The 16,488-nt window shown below is 37.6% G+C and overlaps 1 protein-coding gene across 1 annotated transcript in view; it reads left to right on the forward strand.

Moving 5' to 3' along the window:
- Positions 1 to 555: 555 nt before the first annotated feature.
- LOC145676154 (uncharacterized) overlaps positions 556 to 16,488 on the forward strand; it is a 96,347-nt gene continuing 80,414 nt past the window's right edge. Inside the window, exon 1 of the mRNA XM_081747057.1 lies at positions 556 to 780. Within this exon, the coding sequence (XP_081603183.1) occupies positions 714 to 780 (67 nt within the window). The 5' untranslated portion in view covers positions 556 to 713. The remainder of the gene's footprint in view (positions 781 to 16,488) is intronic.

Consider the following 16,488-nt stretch of genomic DNA (forward strand, 5'->3'; position numbering starts at 1 on the left):
ACCAGACCAAATACTGCTTGACTTCGGAGACCATACAGGAATTGGTAGTAGACCTGCGCAGCTAGGGTTTTGACCAACAACGATACAAACAAGCAACAAAATTTACTTTCGTTTTCTTTACTTAATTTACTGTAAATGTCACCCAGGCAGAAAGACAAGTTTACTTTTAAGAAGCATATGCACACATAATTTTGTTCAACTTTTTTTTTTGGATAATGCATTGCACTTTGTCTCTAAATAACAAAAAAAGGTAGAAAAAAAATGAGAAATACAATATAAGAAACTGTCAGTAGAAGTTGACTTTTGTTAGAATAACGCTTGTTAAGTATTGCGTGTAATTTCGTTTTCATTTTGTCACACTGTCTGAACACTGTCTGAACGTAATTTCCAAGACCCACAACAAAGGAGATTCAATCTGAGTTATCTCGTGTGTCAAGCGCCGTTATGCTGTTCCTCCAGACTCATCTCTCGTATGTCTTCAGGCAGAAAGCTTTTTTTTTGGGGGGGGGAGGGGGGGTTGTTTTGCTCTACATGACATCTCATTTGACATAGCGGTCTTGTTAAAAACAACAAAAAGAAACTAAAAGTGAAACAACCTGCGAACAAAGAAAGAAGCATCACAAAATTATCTTGCAACATACGTGTTGTGAGCACAGTGGTGGACAGGTGGTTTGGTTAGACCGGTTGGTAGTTGCTACATAGTGGGAAAAAATATGGTGATTCGCATCGGTACAAACTGGCAAGATTATTGGTGTTTGATTCTATGTATAGTTATTTCAGGTAAGTGTTAAACAAAATTTTTAACCATATTTTTTAGAGGTGTACAGTCAAAAACTTGTGGGTCCAAATCTACCCTTGGTAAAATCTCTCGTGTAAAGATCTCACCTGTCCAAAACTAGCCGGGCGAAATCTCGCTAGGACAGAACCTCACCATGATAATTTATTTACCGCAGAATGTTCAATGTATCACTATAGATGAGGCTTTCCTATTAGTAACAAATGAAAATGAAATGAAATCTTTAAGTTTAACGTCCCACGTTTATGCCGTTCAGACTAAAGGAGACGGTGATAATGAGAAATAAGTGAAATGGTGGAATGAGGAAACGGGAAAACCCCGAGAAAACCCACGAGCTCAGTATTTGTCCACCACAAAGTTCACACGGCGCTAGCTGGGATCGAACCAGGAACCCCAAGCACCGGAGGTGAACGCTCTACCACTGAGCCACCGCGCCCCCCTTGTTAGTAACAAGAAAATACTATATACAATCTGAGATATTCCGAGTGGTAATATCTGAGCTGGGACCCACGGTGGCTCAGTGGCAGAGCGCTAACCTCTGGCACGTGGAGTCCCTAGTTCGATCTCTGCTTCTCCAAATGGGTTTTATGGTGGACAAATATCGTGTGGGGGGGCTTTTTCGGTGTTCTCCCGTTTTCTTTCTTTTTCGGCATTCGACTATGTCCTACATTTCATCATCACCTTAGCCTCTGTGCATAATTATGGGACATTAAACTGTTAAAATAAGGTTTTAAAAAAACTAACTGATCTGTGGCAACAGTCAGTTACCACGCCTGTATAGGGTGTTCTAAAAATGGCGCCCACGGACTACGGAGCACTATTCTACAAGTCAAAATAAAGCGATATATATATATAAAAATTGTATACCTTTTGGGTTCTTCCGCCAAGTGAACTTTGTGGTGGACAAACACCGTGTGCGTGGGTTGTCTTGGGGTTCTCCCGTTTCCTCCCACTTTCTTCATTCCACCATTTCATACATTACTCATCATCACCGTCTCCTTTAGCCTAACCGGCATATCGTGAGACGTAAAACTCAAAGATTTCATTTTCATTTTGGGTCCTCGTCTGGAGATGCCAATTGCACTATGTGGCAACGTTGCAGGTAAAGAACCATAGAATAGATCTACCAATCCATCAATTCTTCAATCCATCACATCGATTCTTTCCAGAGGAAAGTTCACATTGATTTAGATTGACACTACTACTACTTACTGTATTAGCGTAATAATCGATGTAACTGTTTGATTGGTTCGTAAAGCAATGCTAATGATTCCACGTTAATCTGCGACGTTGTCACATAGTGAAATTCTGATTCCCTGTGGCGGCTAAAGCAGAGCCTGAGAATGGACCATTCCGATTTAGTAAAATCAATTGCTGAAAATGAATGTTAGCACTGAATTCAGTACCAAAAGAAACAGAGAAAAAGAGGGTGTTTATTGACAGACTGTATACAGGGTGGGAGATAAATGAGGGCAAAAAGCGAAGATAGAACGTAGAAAATATCTAGAAATGCCATGTTAATTTTGAAACGAGTAGAGGGATTGAGATCAAATGTTAGATAAGAGGAATCTATCTGGAGTTCCACTGAATAGGTGTATGTGAAGTGAACAGTGTTTTAACTGCCAATTGTATGTAACTGATTTTGAGAAGAGTAATCAGTGTTACAACCTACACGTTTTTTTCGGAGGGGGTCATAAATATATCAGAACCCTGAATGGGACAGGTATCTTTGTGTGCAAGGTACCACGCCAGCATTCATCCAGTGGAACTACTTCTCATTCTGTTACACGTTACAAACATTCTTCTTGATGTTCCAAGATTCGATTCTATTCTTTTCTATTTCTCGTACATACAACGTGCTCATGGACCGTACTACAGGGTCTCTAGTTCCTCATTCACGTCACCTTTACACGACAGTATTGCTACATTACCATAGCGTGGAACGCCTCCTGTTACAGAGGTCTCAAACTATATTAGCTACTATTGATTTCAATAGACGGTGTGCTTCAAGAGTCATATGTCACATGACCCCTTTCCTGTATATTTTTCTTGCGCTAATTCCAACATGGCGACTTTTCAGATGTCCCCCATGGTTCACATTAAGCCTATTCAGTGGAGCTTCACATGCATTCCTCATATCCAACGTTTGACCTCAATCACTCTACTCATTTAAAAGTTAACACGGCATTACTTGATATTTTCTATCTTCGCACTTTGCCCTTATTTATCTCCCACCCTGTATACGGCCTGCCACTAAACACCCTCTTTTTCTCTGTTTCTTTTGGTGCTGAATCCAGTGCTGGTAATCATTTTTAACAATTGAATTCACTAAATCGGAATGATCCTTGTGAGGGGTATGCCATTATACGAGGATTTTCGCTTTATTTTGATCTGAAGAATAGCGCTCTGTTGTTCGTGGGCGCCATTTGTAGAATACCCGATATATATCTAATCTAATATAAATAAAATAGTTTGTTCGTCTGCCTGTGTGCGGCATGGGGACCAGACGACTGGACCGAGAGTTACCAAATTTTAGTCAGAGGTACCTTGGCCCAGGCCCCAGATCAAGACGAAGACCTTTTTTCAAATTTTGAACCAGGGGGTCTCAGGGGGGGGGCGTTTACCGGAACCGGCTTGGGGATCAGACAAATTGACCGAGAGTTACCAAATTTTAGTCACGAATACCTTGGTCCAGGCTCTAAACCAGAGTTAAACGTTTTTGTCAAAATTCGAACCAGGGGGGTCTCAGGGGGGCGTTTACCGGGACATGTATAACTTCTAAATTCACGTTATTCGGCTCCGGGCCGGAGGTCACCGGGGGAGGGGGAGTGAGATACCGAGACATATAAAAGTAATCCAAAATGACCGATATTAGTGTCAAATCCATAGTTTTCGCGGTCGCTGAGATCAATAGTGATACTCCCACAGGCGTTGACTTCCAAATACAGCCCCCGTGCGAAGCATGGGTATATTCAACTAGTATATATATATATACAGGGGCGGATCCAGGATATGATCAAGGGAGGGTCTAAACCATATTTTGCCGTTTTATCCAATGTAAAGCAGGATTGAAGCCCATTTTTATCTAGTGTACACCTGAGCGTCAAGAGGGGACTATAGCCCCTATAGCCCCCTTGGATCAGCCATATTTTATATATATATATATATATATATATATATATATATATATATATATATATAAGCGGGAACATTTAGGGGCGGAATGGCACGCATTTTTCTTTCTTTTTTTAAGTGCAGTTTATGAACATTGGCCAAAATATATACTCATGTCCAAAATTATTGTATCATGTCTATAAGTATGTTGTAGGAATATAATTTGATAAGGAATTCGCCCGGTATTTCTTATAATGTTAGTATGTGTATAATCGGCAAATACATGTATGTGGCAAATTTCATGTCAAAAGAGCAGTAAATAAGAACAATAAAACGAAAATAATACTTTCTTCTCCATTTAGCAACATTTTGTTTTACTCATTCCAATTTTCGTATTTATAATTCTTTTTCCTATAAAAGTTAAAACAAATATACATTTCCAGATTATACACATAGTATCAGTATTAAAAGTACCGGCAGGCACGTAGCCAAGGGGTGGGTCCGGGGGGTCCGGACCCCCCCCCTTCGGAACCAGAAATGTAAAAAATTAAGGAAGGATGAAACAATAAGAAACGAGAAAAAGAAGAATCAGCGTTAAAAACATAAAGCTACAGCAAGCGTATGGTTACTCTTTCTTATGAGAAGCTTTGTGTAGAGAAACTGTGGGTGGGTGGGGGGATCAAGTTAAAAATGAATATTATTGTAACGGAGCATTCCAAATTCCATCTAGCTCCATGCTAATCCTATGGACAACAAATGATGATCGAGAAACCGGTTCGATCAGATAGACTCTAAGAAGAACTTAAGAAACTCGGAATATTATATCTTTTTCAATACTTTTTTTATGTCTTTTACTCGAGATTCTTTATTCTTTTATTCGAGAGATAGTTCGTTATTGAAATACTTACTAGAATGTCCTCATTTTATTGTCCTAACAAACCAATATACGTGTTGCCACTAAAATAGTGTAGATTGATCGAACCCCTGGTGTGTAACCAGAGTATTTCATGTTATCCCCCCCCAACATTACGAAATCCTGGCTAAACGAACCAATATATGTTTACAGTAAAATAGTTCAGAATGATCACGATCTTGGCGTGATAACCGCTATATTTCGTCACGGACCCCCCTATTACGAAATCCTAGCTACGTGCCTGGTACCGGTACCCTGCAAAATCATTATCAAGTCATATTCTTACAAGAAGACAGTTATAGATATGCGACAATCATTTTGGACATGAGTGTACGTGTGCCAGCGCCGTACACAATTAGGAAGAGGAAGTTAATAAAAAGTGGGATTACCCAAGATCGATTACTGCCCTCTTATATGGAGCAGGGAACATCTGTCTGGCCATAGTACGTTTCCGTGTTCCCACTGTTCATTCTATAACTGCAGAAGATCTCCTGCATTATCTGAATATCCAGACACCGGATGTTCTCAGAAATGTCACTGACCTAAAGTTTCTATATAAGGTAGTCAATGGAAGCCTAAGGTCTGAAGCCCTACTTCAAAAATTATCCCTTCATATTCCTACCCCTTGTAGCACAAATATTCATCTCTTCCACCTTTCTTCCTCTAGACCAGCGTTTCCCAACCGGTGTGCCGCAAATGGGCCGCTGATGCGCCGCGAGAAATGAAAAAATTATTAATTATATAGCAACAAAATTGCAAGACAGGAAAAATGTGTATTTGTATTTCACATTACTATGAACCTCTACAATGGAAAAAAAATACTGTAATTGTAATATATTATTGTACATACTTTACTACTACATAGATTGTATTTCGAAAACAGAATTTTATTAATATTTAAAAATTGTAATGTATATTAACCATGTTAATAAAATATAAATTTCACACTGTGTTACTTGTCTGTACATTTTTAATGTTTAAAAAAGTATTTATTATCATTGTTATGACTATTATTGCTTCTTTATTGTTACAGATTATTTCGCAACTTGAAAATTTGAAATCTCATTCTATCCTTTCGACAAAGCAAACACACACACAAATTACCTCCACCTGTTTTAAAAGTAAAAGAGATTTGTTTGTTCGTTTGTTATTTAGTGATCTTTCTTAGTGAAAGGTTGGATACAATCTTCGAAAAAGAAATTATTTTAAAAGCATGAGTCCTATATTTCATTGGAATTGTTTTCTATTTTTTGATTAGAATTAAAAATAAGCATAATGATTTACGATAGGGGGAAACCAGTGTTCCAGTTTTCTTCTCTGTGAGGAGATCAGTAGTAAACAAAAAAACAAATAAATAAATAAATAAATAAAAATAAATAAATAAATAAATAAATAAATAAAAACGACGGTATTTTCTATTTACAAATAATAATAATATCTATGAGTGTGCCGCGAGAATTCAAGTTACACCCGTAGTGGGTCGCAAGTTGAAAAAGGTTGGGAAACGCTGCTCTCGACTGTCGATTATTCGAAGTTCCTTCTTTCACAGAGCATCAAATTTATACAGTCAGATAACAACTGACGTGCACATTTTTTAAAGCTACTTAGCTTTTGACAGAATAATTACACAAATTCAACATAACTGAAAGTGAATTAAGGAACTTCATCTTTGCTTTGTCCTTTTTATTTTTCTATTGTTAATACATGTTTGTCATGTTTTCCTGCGTAAATGGCACTCGTTATGTTATATCTGAGTATCTGTTGAAATAAATAAATGAAAGGAAAATAGACCCGACAGTGCTAGTGAAAGAGTTAGGAAGTATCAAAGCAAGGAAATGAAAGTACTGTTAAGGTTATAAATGCTGTTATTCTATTTATCTCAAACAGTGAGTCAGGGGCGGATCCAGGACGGACTTTGGGGGGGGGGGCGGTGCATTGCAATACTGCTACTTAGAGCTACTTTTAAGAGTTCCAAGCTCTGGGATTGGTTTTATCTCTATATATATAAAAGAGAACGTACAAATCCTTTGTTCCCTCATCACGCTAATACGGCTGAACCAATTTCTTTTATTTTTGGGGGGTTATTAGGATTTGGACCCTAGATGGTTTTTATCATATCACTTTAATTTTTAATTACCAGTGTCTTGAGATAATTGACCATTCAAGTGTCCATAACGTACAAATCCTTTGTTAGATCATCATAGGTAAAAAATAAACGTATTTATATGCAACCCGCATGACCGTGTCACTCGGCGGGTTAACATAAATGACAGGCGCTATAATGTTAACATTTACTGCAATCACTTGAAAGCGAAAAAGTAAAAATTATCTAAGTAACAAAGTTTATTGCGTTCCGGGGTGACCGCAGCGAAACGGGGCGGGTTAACATAAATGACAGGCGATATAATGTTAACATTTAATGCAATCTTCTATGGTTTTTATCATATCACTTGAAAGCGAAAAAGTAAAAATTATCTAAGTAACAACGTTTATTGCGTTCCGGGGTGACCGCAGCGAAGCGGGGTGAACGCTGCTAGTTAATATATAAAATAAGAAAGTTGCCTCTTCTGGGGGGGGGGCGATCGCCCCGCACCTGGATCCGCTCCTGCAGTGAGTGAGAGACTTGGAAATATTAAAATGTACTATCTCATCACGAACTTTATGTTGTTTTTTTTACACTGGTGCAAACAGAACTGATTTTTCTATGACATTTATTGAATGTAGATAAATCTACTCTAATCAAAAATTATATGTGAGTATAAACTTTGTATTACTAGTTTACACTAATCATTAACGCATAAATTGTTCAAAACACAAAGTTGTTTATAGTATACGTCTTAACAATTGATTTCTTTAAAAAGGCAAAAGTTAAATTTTTGGACACACTGCATTCGCTAATCACGTTTTGTATGGAATCTTTATAGAAAGAACTAGCATCAATTACCCACTTCGCTGGGTTAAATTAAGAAAAAATAGTAACAATGGGCCTTATGCAGAGTCATTTTGACGTATGATTAGCGTCATACTAAAGGCCTGACTACTGCAGGAAACATATGTTAGTCGAACTCTTTAGTATGCCACTAATAACGCATCAAAACGACTCTGCATAAGGCCCAATATGTTCCGTTAGCCAGTCACTTTTAACTATTACTAAAATGCTCTTTGATATCGGTCAATTTCGATGATTTTTATATGTACACTCATGTCCAAAATTATTGTTGCATGTCTATAAATATGTTGATGTAGGAATATAATTTGATAGCGAATTCGACCCGTATTTCTTACAACATTAGTATGAATATAATCGGCAAAGACACGTATGTGGCAAATTTCATGACAAAAGAGCAGTAAATAAGAACAATAATACGAAAATAAAAATTTCTTGTCCATTTAGAAACATTTTATGTTACTCATTATAATTTTCGTATTTATAATTTTTTCCTATGAAATTTACCACAAATATAGGGCTACATTTCCCGATTACACACATAGTATCAGTATTAAAATACCCTTAAAATCATTATCACATGATATTCTTACACGAAGACAGTTATAGATATGCTATAATCATTTTGGACATGACTGTACCTCTCCCCTTCCCATGTTACGGGGCACGGCATCGGAAGTGTCATTGTTCATCTCAGCGACCCCGAAAACTATGAATTCGACACTGATATTGGTCATTTGATCATTTTTACATCTCCCTCCTTTACCTTCCTCAAGTTGGGGACTGATATTTGGATTTAAACGGTATCAGAAGTGTCACTCTTCATCTCAGCGACTCCGAAAGCTGTGAATTCGACACTGATATTGGTCACTTCGATCTCCCTCTTCCCTTCCCTAAGTTGCGGGGCTGAATTTGGATTTAAACGACATCAGAAGTGTTACTGTTTACCTCATCGACCCCGAAAACTACGGATTCGATATTAATATCGGTCGTTTTCGATTATTTTTAAATGTCTCTCCCTTCCCCCCACGTTTAAGTTACACTATCAAAGTGATATGACAAAAACCATCTCATGTTTAAACTTCATCTAGGTTGTAAATTTGATCGATATCTGTCCGGTGGTTCAAGAGTTATTAAGTTTTATTTATTTTCATATATAAATCCCCTCCCCTCCCCAACCCTAAGCTCTACCGTAAAAGCGATTTGTTAAAAACCACCCCTGGTCCGAACACCATCTATGTTGAAAATTTGATTGGGTGGTTTAAGAGTTATTAACTCACGAACATAGTCATTTTTAATTTTATATTGATTTTAATATATCTCCTCCCACTCCCCGATGTTGCTTCGTCAAAGTGAAAGGATAAAACATACCCCCAGGCACGAACCTCATCTATGTGTAAAATGTGATCGAGACTGATCATTTAGTTCAAGATTTATTAAGATTTATTTATTTATAACTCCCCCTCCCCTTAGTTCTACCGTGAAAGTAGATAGCTAAAAACACTCCCAGGTCAGAATCGCATCTATGTCAAAATTTTGATCGAATTCGGTCGCTCGTTTCAAGAGATTAAGAGTTACATAGTCACTTTCAATTTTATGCAACCATCTTTTGTTTTATATTTACAATGGACATCGACATGGTTTACATTACAATAAAACTTTAATTTCCTGTTGCCCTGTGGTTTTATTAATAAAATTTCATTTCAAATGCCACATACATAAATAAAAATATTTTTTTAAAAAATAATTGGCTTATGGATTACTTATTAATACCGTACAGAGAGGTATTCGGAGTAAATTTTATTTTATTTAATGCTTAAACAAATGGTAACAGTGTGATGTGGTTTAACAAAGCTTCGCTTGGGTTTGGGTTTATGGGGACGCAGACATGTTTTTCGCCTAGGGTATAAAATATCTTACAAGTTAGAGCCGCCCTTGTGTCTTTCCATACTGCTTATATATATATATATATATATATAATTGTTTCAATCATTTAAAGTAGTCTAGTCAGAGGAAATTTTCAGAAAGCAAGCCTTTATTGAGTTTGCCCTCACTACCTCATTACCTTATTCTCATATCAACCTCATGATGTTCCTCTTATTTCGTCTCACCTCACACGATATTGATGCAGTATGATTGTTTCAGATTTTGCTTGGTGGGAGGGAAAATGAAAATTTATTTTGAGTAAGAGTTTTACGTTTTTTTAATATATTAGTATGTATAATCTATATATATAAAAGAGAACGTACAAAATCCTTTGTCCGCTCATCACGCTAATACGGCTGAACCAATTTCTTTCATTTTTGGGGGGTTATTAGGATTTGGACCCTAGATGGTTTTTATCATATCACTTTAATTTTTAATTACCAGTGTCTTGAGATAATTGACCATTCAAGTGTCCATAACGTACAAATCCTTTGTTATTAGTTCATCATAGGTAAAAACAAACGTATTTATATGCAACCCGCATGACCGTGTCACTCGGCGGGTTAACATAAATGACAGGCGATATACAGCGGAAAATAGCTTGAATCTTCTGTTTAAAATTTTTTAATTGATTTGCTTATTTTTACAGACACTTTTACAATATGCCAGCACCGGGATGACCGCAGCGAAGCGGGGCGGGTTAACATAAATGACAGGCGATATAATGTTAAGATTTACTGCAATCTTCTATGGTTTTTATCATATCACTTGAAAGCGAAAAAGTAAAAATTATCTAAGTAACAAAGTTTATTGCGTTCCGGGGTGACCGCAGCGAAGCGGGGTGAACGCTGCTAGTTGATTATAAAATATATTTATTACTAAACCTCGGGGGGCAGAATTGCCCCCTTGGCCTTCCCAAATGACACTTCTGTATTGGTGGAATTGAAATTCGAACTCGTGGAATCATACTTGACGTAAATCATCATCATCATCATCATCATAGGTATTATGCCATTATTGGCAGGTGACTTGCCGCAGCTGGGAAGTTTCTATGCTCCACGGTCTTCCGCTAACCTCTGTATCTAGATGTGCGATTTTCCTGTTTTGATATCATCCATTAACTGTAGTCTCATTTGCCCTCTCCCTCTTTCTCCTGCCACTATACCATCCAGCATTCCGTGATCACACTGTTCCTTCTTAACTAATGTTGCAACCAGTTTCTCTTCCTCTTCTTAATAATATCTTTTCTCCCCCACGATTTCTGACACCCTCTCATTCACTTTCCACTCGACCTAGATAATTCTCTCTATTCTTCTCCACACCCACATTTCGAAAACTTTCAGTCGTTTTTCATCATTTTTGCTTAATATCAATGTTTCTGCCCCATACACTATAATACCGCGCATAAAGCATTTTATGAGTCTCTTTTCTCAACTCTTTGTATAAGGTTCCACAAAATAGTCTTTTTTTCCTCCTAAACGCTTCTTTCACCATTCCTATACTTGCTTTTACGGTATTTCACTTCACACTTTATATCATCACTAAATATACTACCTAGGTATCGAAAACTGATCACCTATTATATTTTCTTCCCTCCTACTTCTATGTTTTACACTGACCGCTTCGTTCTAATCACCATGGCTTTTGTCTTTCCAACATGTATTTTTATCCCATATTGTTCACAGCATTTCCTCACGTTTTCTAACACCTTATTGATTTTCTCTTCAGATTCTGCAACAAACGCCATATCATCTGCAAATCGTAAACACCTAATCATTCTACCCCCTTCTGAAATGCCGTCTTCATTATTATGTAGGCTCTTTTTCACTATCTCTTCCAGATAGATATCAAATATTGTTGGCGAGAGACAGCATGCATGTCGAATTTCCCTTTGCAAGTGGAGTCTCGTCTATCATTTCGTCCCCTAATCTTACATTTTACTTGTTGTTTCATATATAAGTTCTTATGTGACTTTTGATATAAATAATAATTAAATATTCAAAAAATGAAATGAAATCTTTAGTTTTACGTCCCACGGTTATGCAGGTTAGGCTAAAGGAGACGGTGATGATGGGAAATGAATGAAATGGTGGAATGTGAGAGGAAACGTGAGAACCTCGAGAAAACCCACGAGCACGGTGTTTGTCCACCACAAAGTCCACACAGCGCGAACTGGGATCGAACTAGGGACCCCAAGCACCGGAGGTAAACGCTCTACCACTGAGCCACCGCGCCCCCCTAATTAAATATTCAGAATACACTATATATTTAGATTATGTTAAATTATATAAGAAACAGAGCACGATCATAATGAATACAAGATCTTCATTTAAGCCATACACTAATAGTTTTAAATTGTTAGAATGTCTTTCGACATGTATTAGCGTAACTGTTTATTATTGGAATTAGTATGTCGCGGAACACGCACAAAGTTTATTAAGAATTCGTCAGAATACATGCAACAGGGGAATGGCTTCAAAGTTATTTAACAATACGTGATGATTCGCTGGAAAAGAAAACAAAATGGCTTGTCGAATGTCACAAGGAAATTGTTACCCGCCTCGGCTTCGTCTGTGTTCCATTCATTAGCCATTGAATGTTAGTACACAGCGCTATCTTTCGCCTCGTGCATTTTAAACTTTAACAGTAAGGGGCAGACTACTAAATATTTTTCAAAAGCTAACAATTTTTCTTTTGCCAGTTTGCCAGGTTCTATGAAATAATGAAGTTAGTATTGACAATTTTTGCTCCCACTAGAAGTACTGACTGACACAATCTACCTTCGCCATGAAATATAGTCGTTGGTTCAGCGATGTGGTTCCAGACGTCGACTATTTTGAGTAGTAAGGTTATTGTAGTTTTATTTTTTTATTTTATTTTATTTATTTATTTATTTATTTATTTATTTTTTTGGTCTTTGAAAATCACACTTGGAGCGAAGCAACCTAAGGGTAAAGACATACCGACGATACCTCGCGATTGAGGTCGAGGTTTAAGTCGCGGTTGCAACCTTGATGTCAAGGTCTAGATGGATGAAGGGCGCACATAGCGAAGAGGTCCTCTTCAGTTTGTGGAGAAACATTACTGTGACGCGTGTGAAATTATTGCATAAAATCACGGCGAAAACACATTTTCAAATTGAAAGGACCAAACAGTTTACAAATAGGGATGGATGCGAGACGAGACATGAGAAATGCCGAAGTCTCGTCTCTTGTTTCGCAAAATTATTTGAGTCTCATCTCTTGTCCATCTCTATCAACAAATCAAAATCATTTCCCAGTAAATTAAAAAAAAAAAAAAAAAAAAAAACAGGTACCGTATGTTTCGAGGTGGATGGGGTATTAACTTCAGCAAATGAAGTTTCGTCACTGCAATTCCATTATTCGACTTTGCCTCCCCATGGATACGTGCCTGTCTTTAAAGGTATTTTTTTTTATCTTGTATCAATCACGAATTTAGAAGAAACCCCTTTTTTTAAATCTCGGAAATGGGGGGGGGGGGGGCGTGGAGTTTTTAAGCATAAATATAATTAATAGCAGCTCCTTTTTTGTTTAGAAATTCTACAATTTACGGACTTCAGCCCGAAAGCCCCTCCCTGTAACCGCCACTGCCTTATATAATAATAAGCTACAGCACAGGGTGTTCGGAATGGGACTCACTGTTTTCAAAAGTGTATAGTTTTAATATAGCCAGAGATACAGAAAAAAAAAACAATGCATTTTAAAGGAGAACTCAAAAAGTTTATTTGGTCTTACAAATCATTCTAACTCAATGTAACTCCACGTGAACTCCATTTGTAACTCTTACAATATCTAGCCTGAACTCAATCTCTCTCCACATATTTTGTAACATCTGAGGTGTTACTGAAGCAATCGCATTCCTAATACGGTTCTTCAGTTCATCAAGGTTACGCACCTTTTCACCAGAATACACAAGGTCTTCCACATACCCCCACTGGAAGAAGTCTAGGGGGATAACATCAGGAGAGCGTGGAGGCCACCTAATTGGCCCTTCACGGCCTATCCAATGGCCAGGAAATTCAGTATCAAGGTACTCTCTCACTTGTAGGCTCCAATGTGGCGGGGCACCATCCATTTGCATCAACTTGAGGTTGCAAATGTTGTAACTGGGGAACAGCAAAGTGTTGAAGCATGTCTAAGAACACATTTCCTGTTATGGTTTGCTCTATGAAAAAGAAGGGGCCTATAATTGCATTATGTGTTAAAGCACACCAAACATTCAATTTGAGATTGTCACTAGAAATGTTCTATGGACGCATGCGGATTCTCAGATCCCCATATCCTAACATTGTGTCTGTTAACACAGCCAGACAAGTGGAAAGTTGTCTCATCAGAGAAAACAACGTTCAGTAGGAAATTATCATAATCAATCCTGTCCAGAATTTCAGTAGCAAATGCTGCTCTCTGTGGTTTATCGTTTGGCTTAATTTCTTGCAACAATTGCACCTTATACTCGAGCAAACGTAATCGTTTATGTACCACATCGTGCATTGTTAACTTTGGAATTGAAATTGCCTGCTCGCTGCGCGAATTGACTTCCTCGGGTTACGTGAGAAACAGTTTCTTATTGCTTTCACATTTTCTTCTGACACACACGATTCACCACCGCTGTGTTGTTTCACAACCACTCCCCGTTGATAAAAATTGATCCTTTCACGCCTGGATACTGTTGCGTGATGGAGCATCATTGTGGTAAACACGTCGAAAGTTTCGTTGAACTTGAACAACAGTTTTTGCCTCTGCAAACCTCCAGACGCATTGCACCTTTTCGACTGCAGACGCCATTTCTGTTTATCGGCGATACTAGCGCCGTCACTGGTACTTGTTCAAATATGAAAAATTACTGAACAAAACTTTTTGAGTTTTCCTTCAATATGAATGTTTTTTCTTCTGTATCTCTGACCATACTAAAACTATACACTTTTAAAAACGGTCAGTGCCATTCCGGACACCCTGTATAATTCTCAAATAAATACGAATGACTTATCTGACATTCTCATTTCAGTTGTTATTTTCTTAAGTTCTCTATTTAAAACCTGCCTACAGAAGTATCATGATGCTTTTGTGTTTCTTATCCCATATTGCTGGAACATTCCTTATTAGTTTTATTAACATGTCTTTCATAATCAAATTTAATAGTGCAGCAAAACTTCTCTACTTCTCTAAAAATACTAAACAAATTAACATTTTATTCTGTGCAGCGCTTCAGGGAGAACCAATGAGAACATGGGCTACAGCGATGCTTCCGCTGAACATCGATGTAAAAGCAATCTCGGTTGTTTATCATCGCGACCACTAATTCACCCTCGCGGTCGACTTCTAGGTCGCGATGTAGCGTACATCTTCGGCATGCGCTTACCCATTTGAAAAGTGAAATGAAATGTATCAGTTTTACGTTCCACAGTTATGCCGGTTAGGCTAAAGGAGGCGGTGATGATGAAAAATGAATGAAATGGTGGAATGAAGAAAGTGGGAGGAAACTGGAGAACCCCGAGAAAATCCATGAGCACGGTGTTTGTTCACCACAAAGTCCACACGGGGCGAGCTGGTACCGAACCAGAGACCCTAAGCACCAGAGATGAACGCACTACCACTGAGCTAACACAGCCCTAATTTTCTGAAATCTTATGTAGAGTTAAACATAGGGTTTTTAGAAGCAAGTGTTTTGAACGTGACTATTTCAATGTTTGTTATTTGAAATAAATTATGCTTTAAAAAACGACGTAACTTCGGGGATCCCAAATGGAACATACTACGCGTAAGTAGAATCCACTTTCGATATCTCTGTACTAAAAGTCAGGGCTTTGAACTGGGTCAGTCCCTCTGCTAAAGCCACTGGCACCAACTTCTGGCACACAACTAAAGAAATAGTGGGAAATTACCAGCAAATGGAAGAAATCGTAGACTGAGAGCTGAAATGAACGGAGTAATTATAACAGGAGATTTTAATGCTAGGATAAGAAGGTAGTAGGGGCGTACGCACGATGTGGGTCCTGGGGGTCCGGACCCCCTCTGAAATCCCGACTTTTTTTTTTTGTAAATGTAGTCTATTTTTAGGAGCAATTTTAGAGATTTTCACATAATTTAGCCTCAAATTGTATTTGGGCCACCCCCCGAAACGCTTTAGACCCCTCCCGAAATAAATTCCTGCTTACGTCCCTGGAAGGTAATATAGTAGAGATATATGGGTTGGGTGAATGATTCAAGACGCTTATCAATTGTTACAGGCAGAACTCACTTGCAATTGGGAATAGTTGATTTAACCAGAACAGGATGAGGAGATGAAAATTATACTAGGAAAATGTAGATACAAAATAAATTATGTTAAGATTTACGAATAAGTTAGCATTCCTTTTTTAAAATAAAAAAAAAATACAATAATATGCAGATTCATCCCATAGTCAACATCTTCTCACATTATAACCTTGTTTCGGTCGAAGTGAAATGAATATCCAACTGAGGAATACAACAATAAATAAATAAATAAATAAATAAATTAGAAACTGCAAAATTAAAAAATAAATAGGACAAGAGGAATACATAGTAAGAAAACTCATAAGAAAGTAATTTAACACGAAAAAATGGACAAATGAAAAAATATGCATCAACGTTTGGAGGCATCAGACGACTGAAAACGTAGTAGGATCGTACATATTAGAAAATCTACACATTAATAAAGTGATTTGTTTTTACGTCCTTTATCAGCAGAGAGACAATATCGAACGACATACAAATTTACAGCTTGTATTTGGTTTACAGCTGGATCTGAATC

This window comes from Thermobia domestica, chromosome 18, assembly GCF_964235325.1.
Source record: "Thermobia domestica chromosome 18, izTheDome1.hap1.1, whole genome shotgun sequence".
NCBI classification, from domain to species: Eukaryota; Metazoa; Arthropoda; class Insecta; order Zygentoma; family Lepismatidae; genus Thermobia; species Thermobia domestica.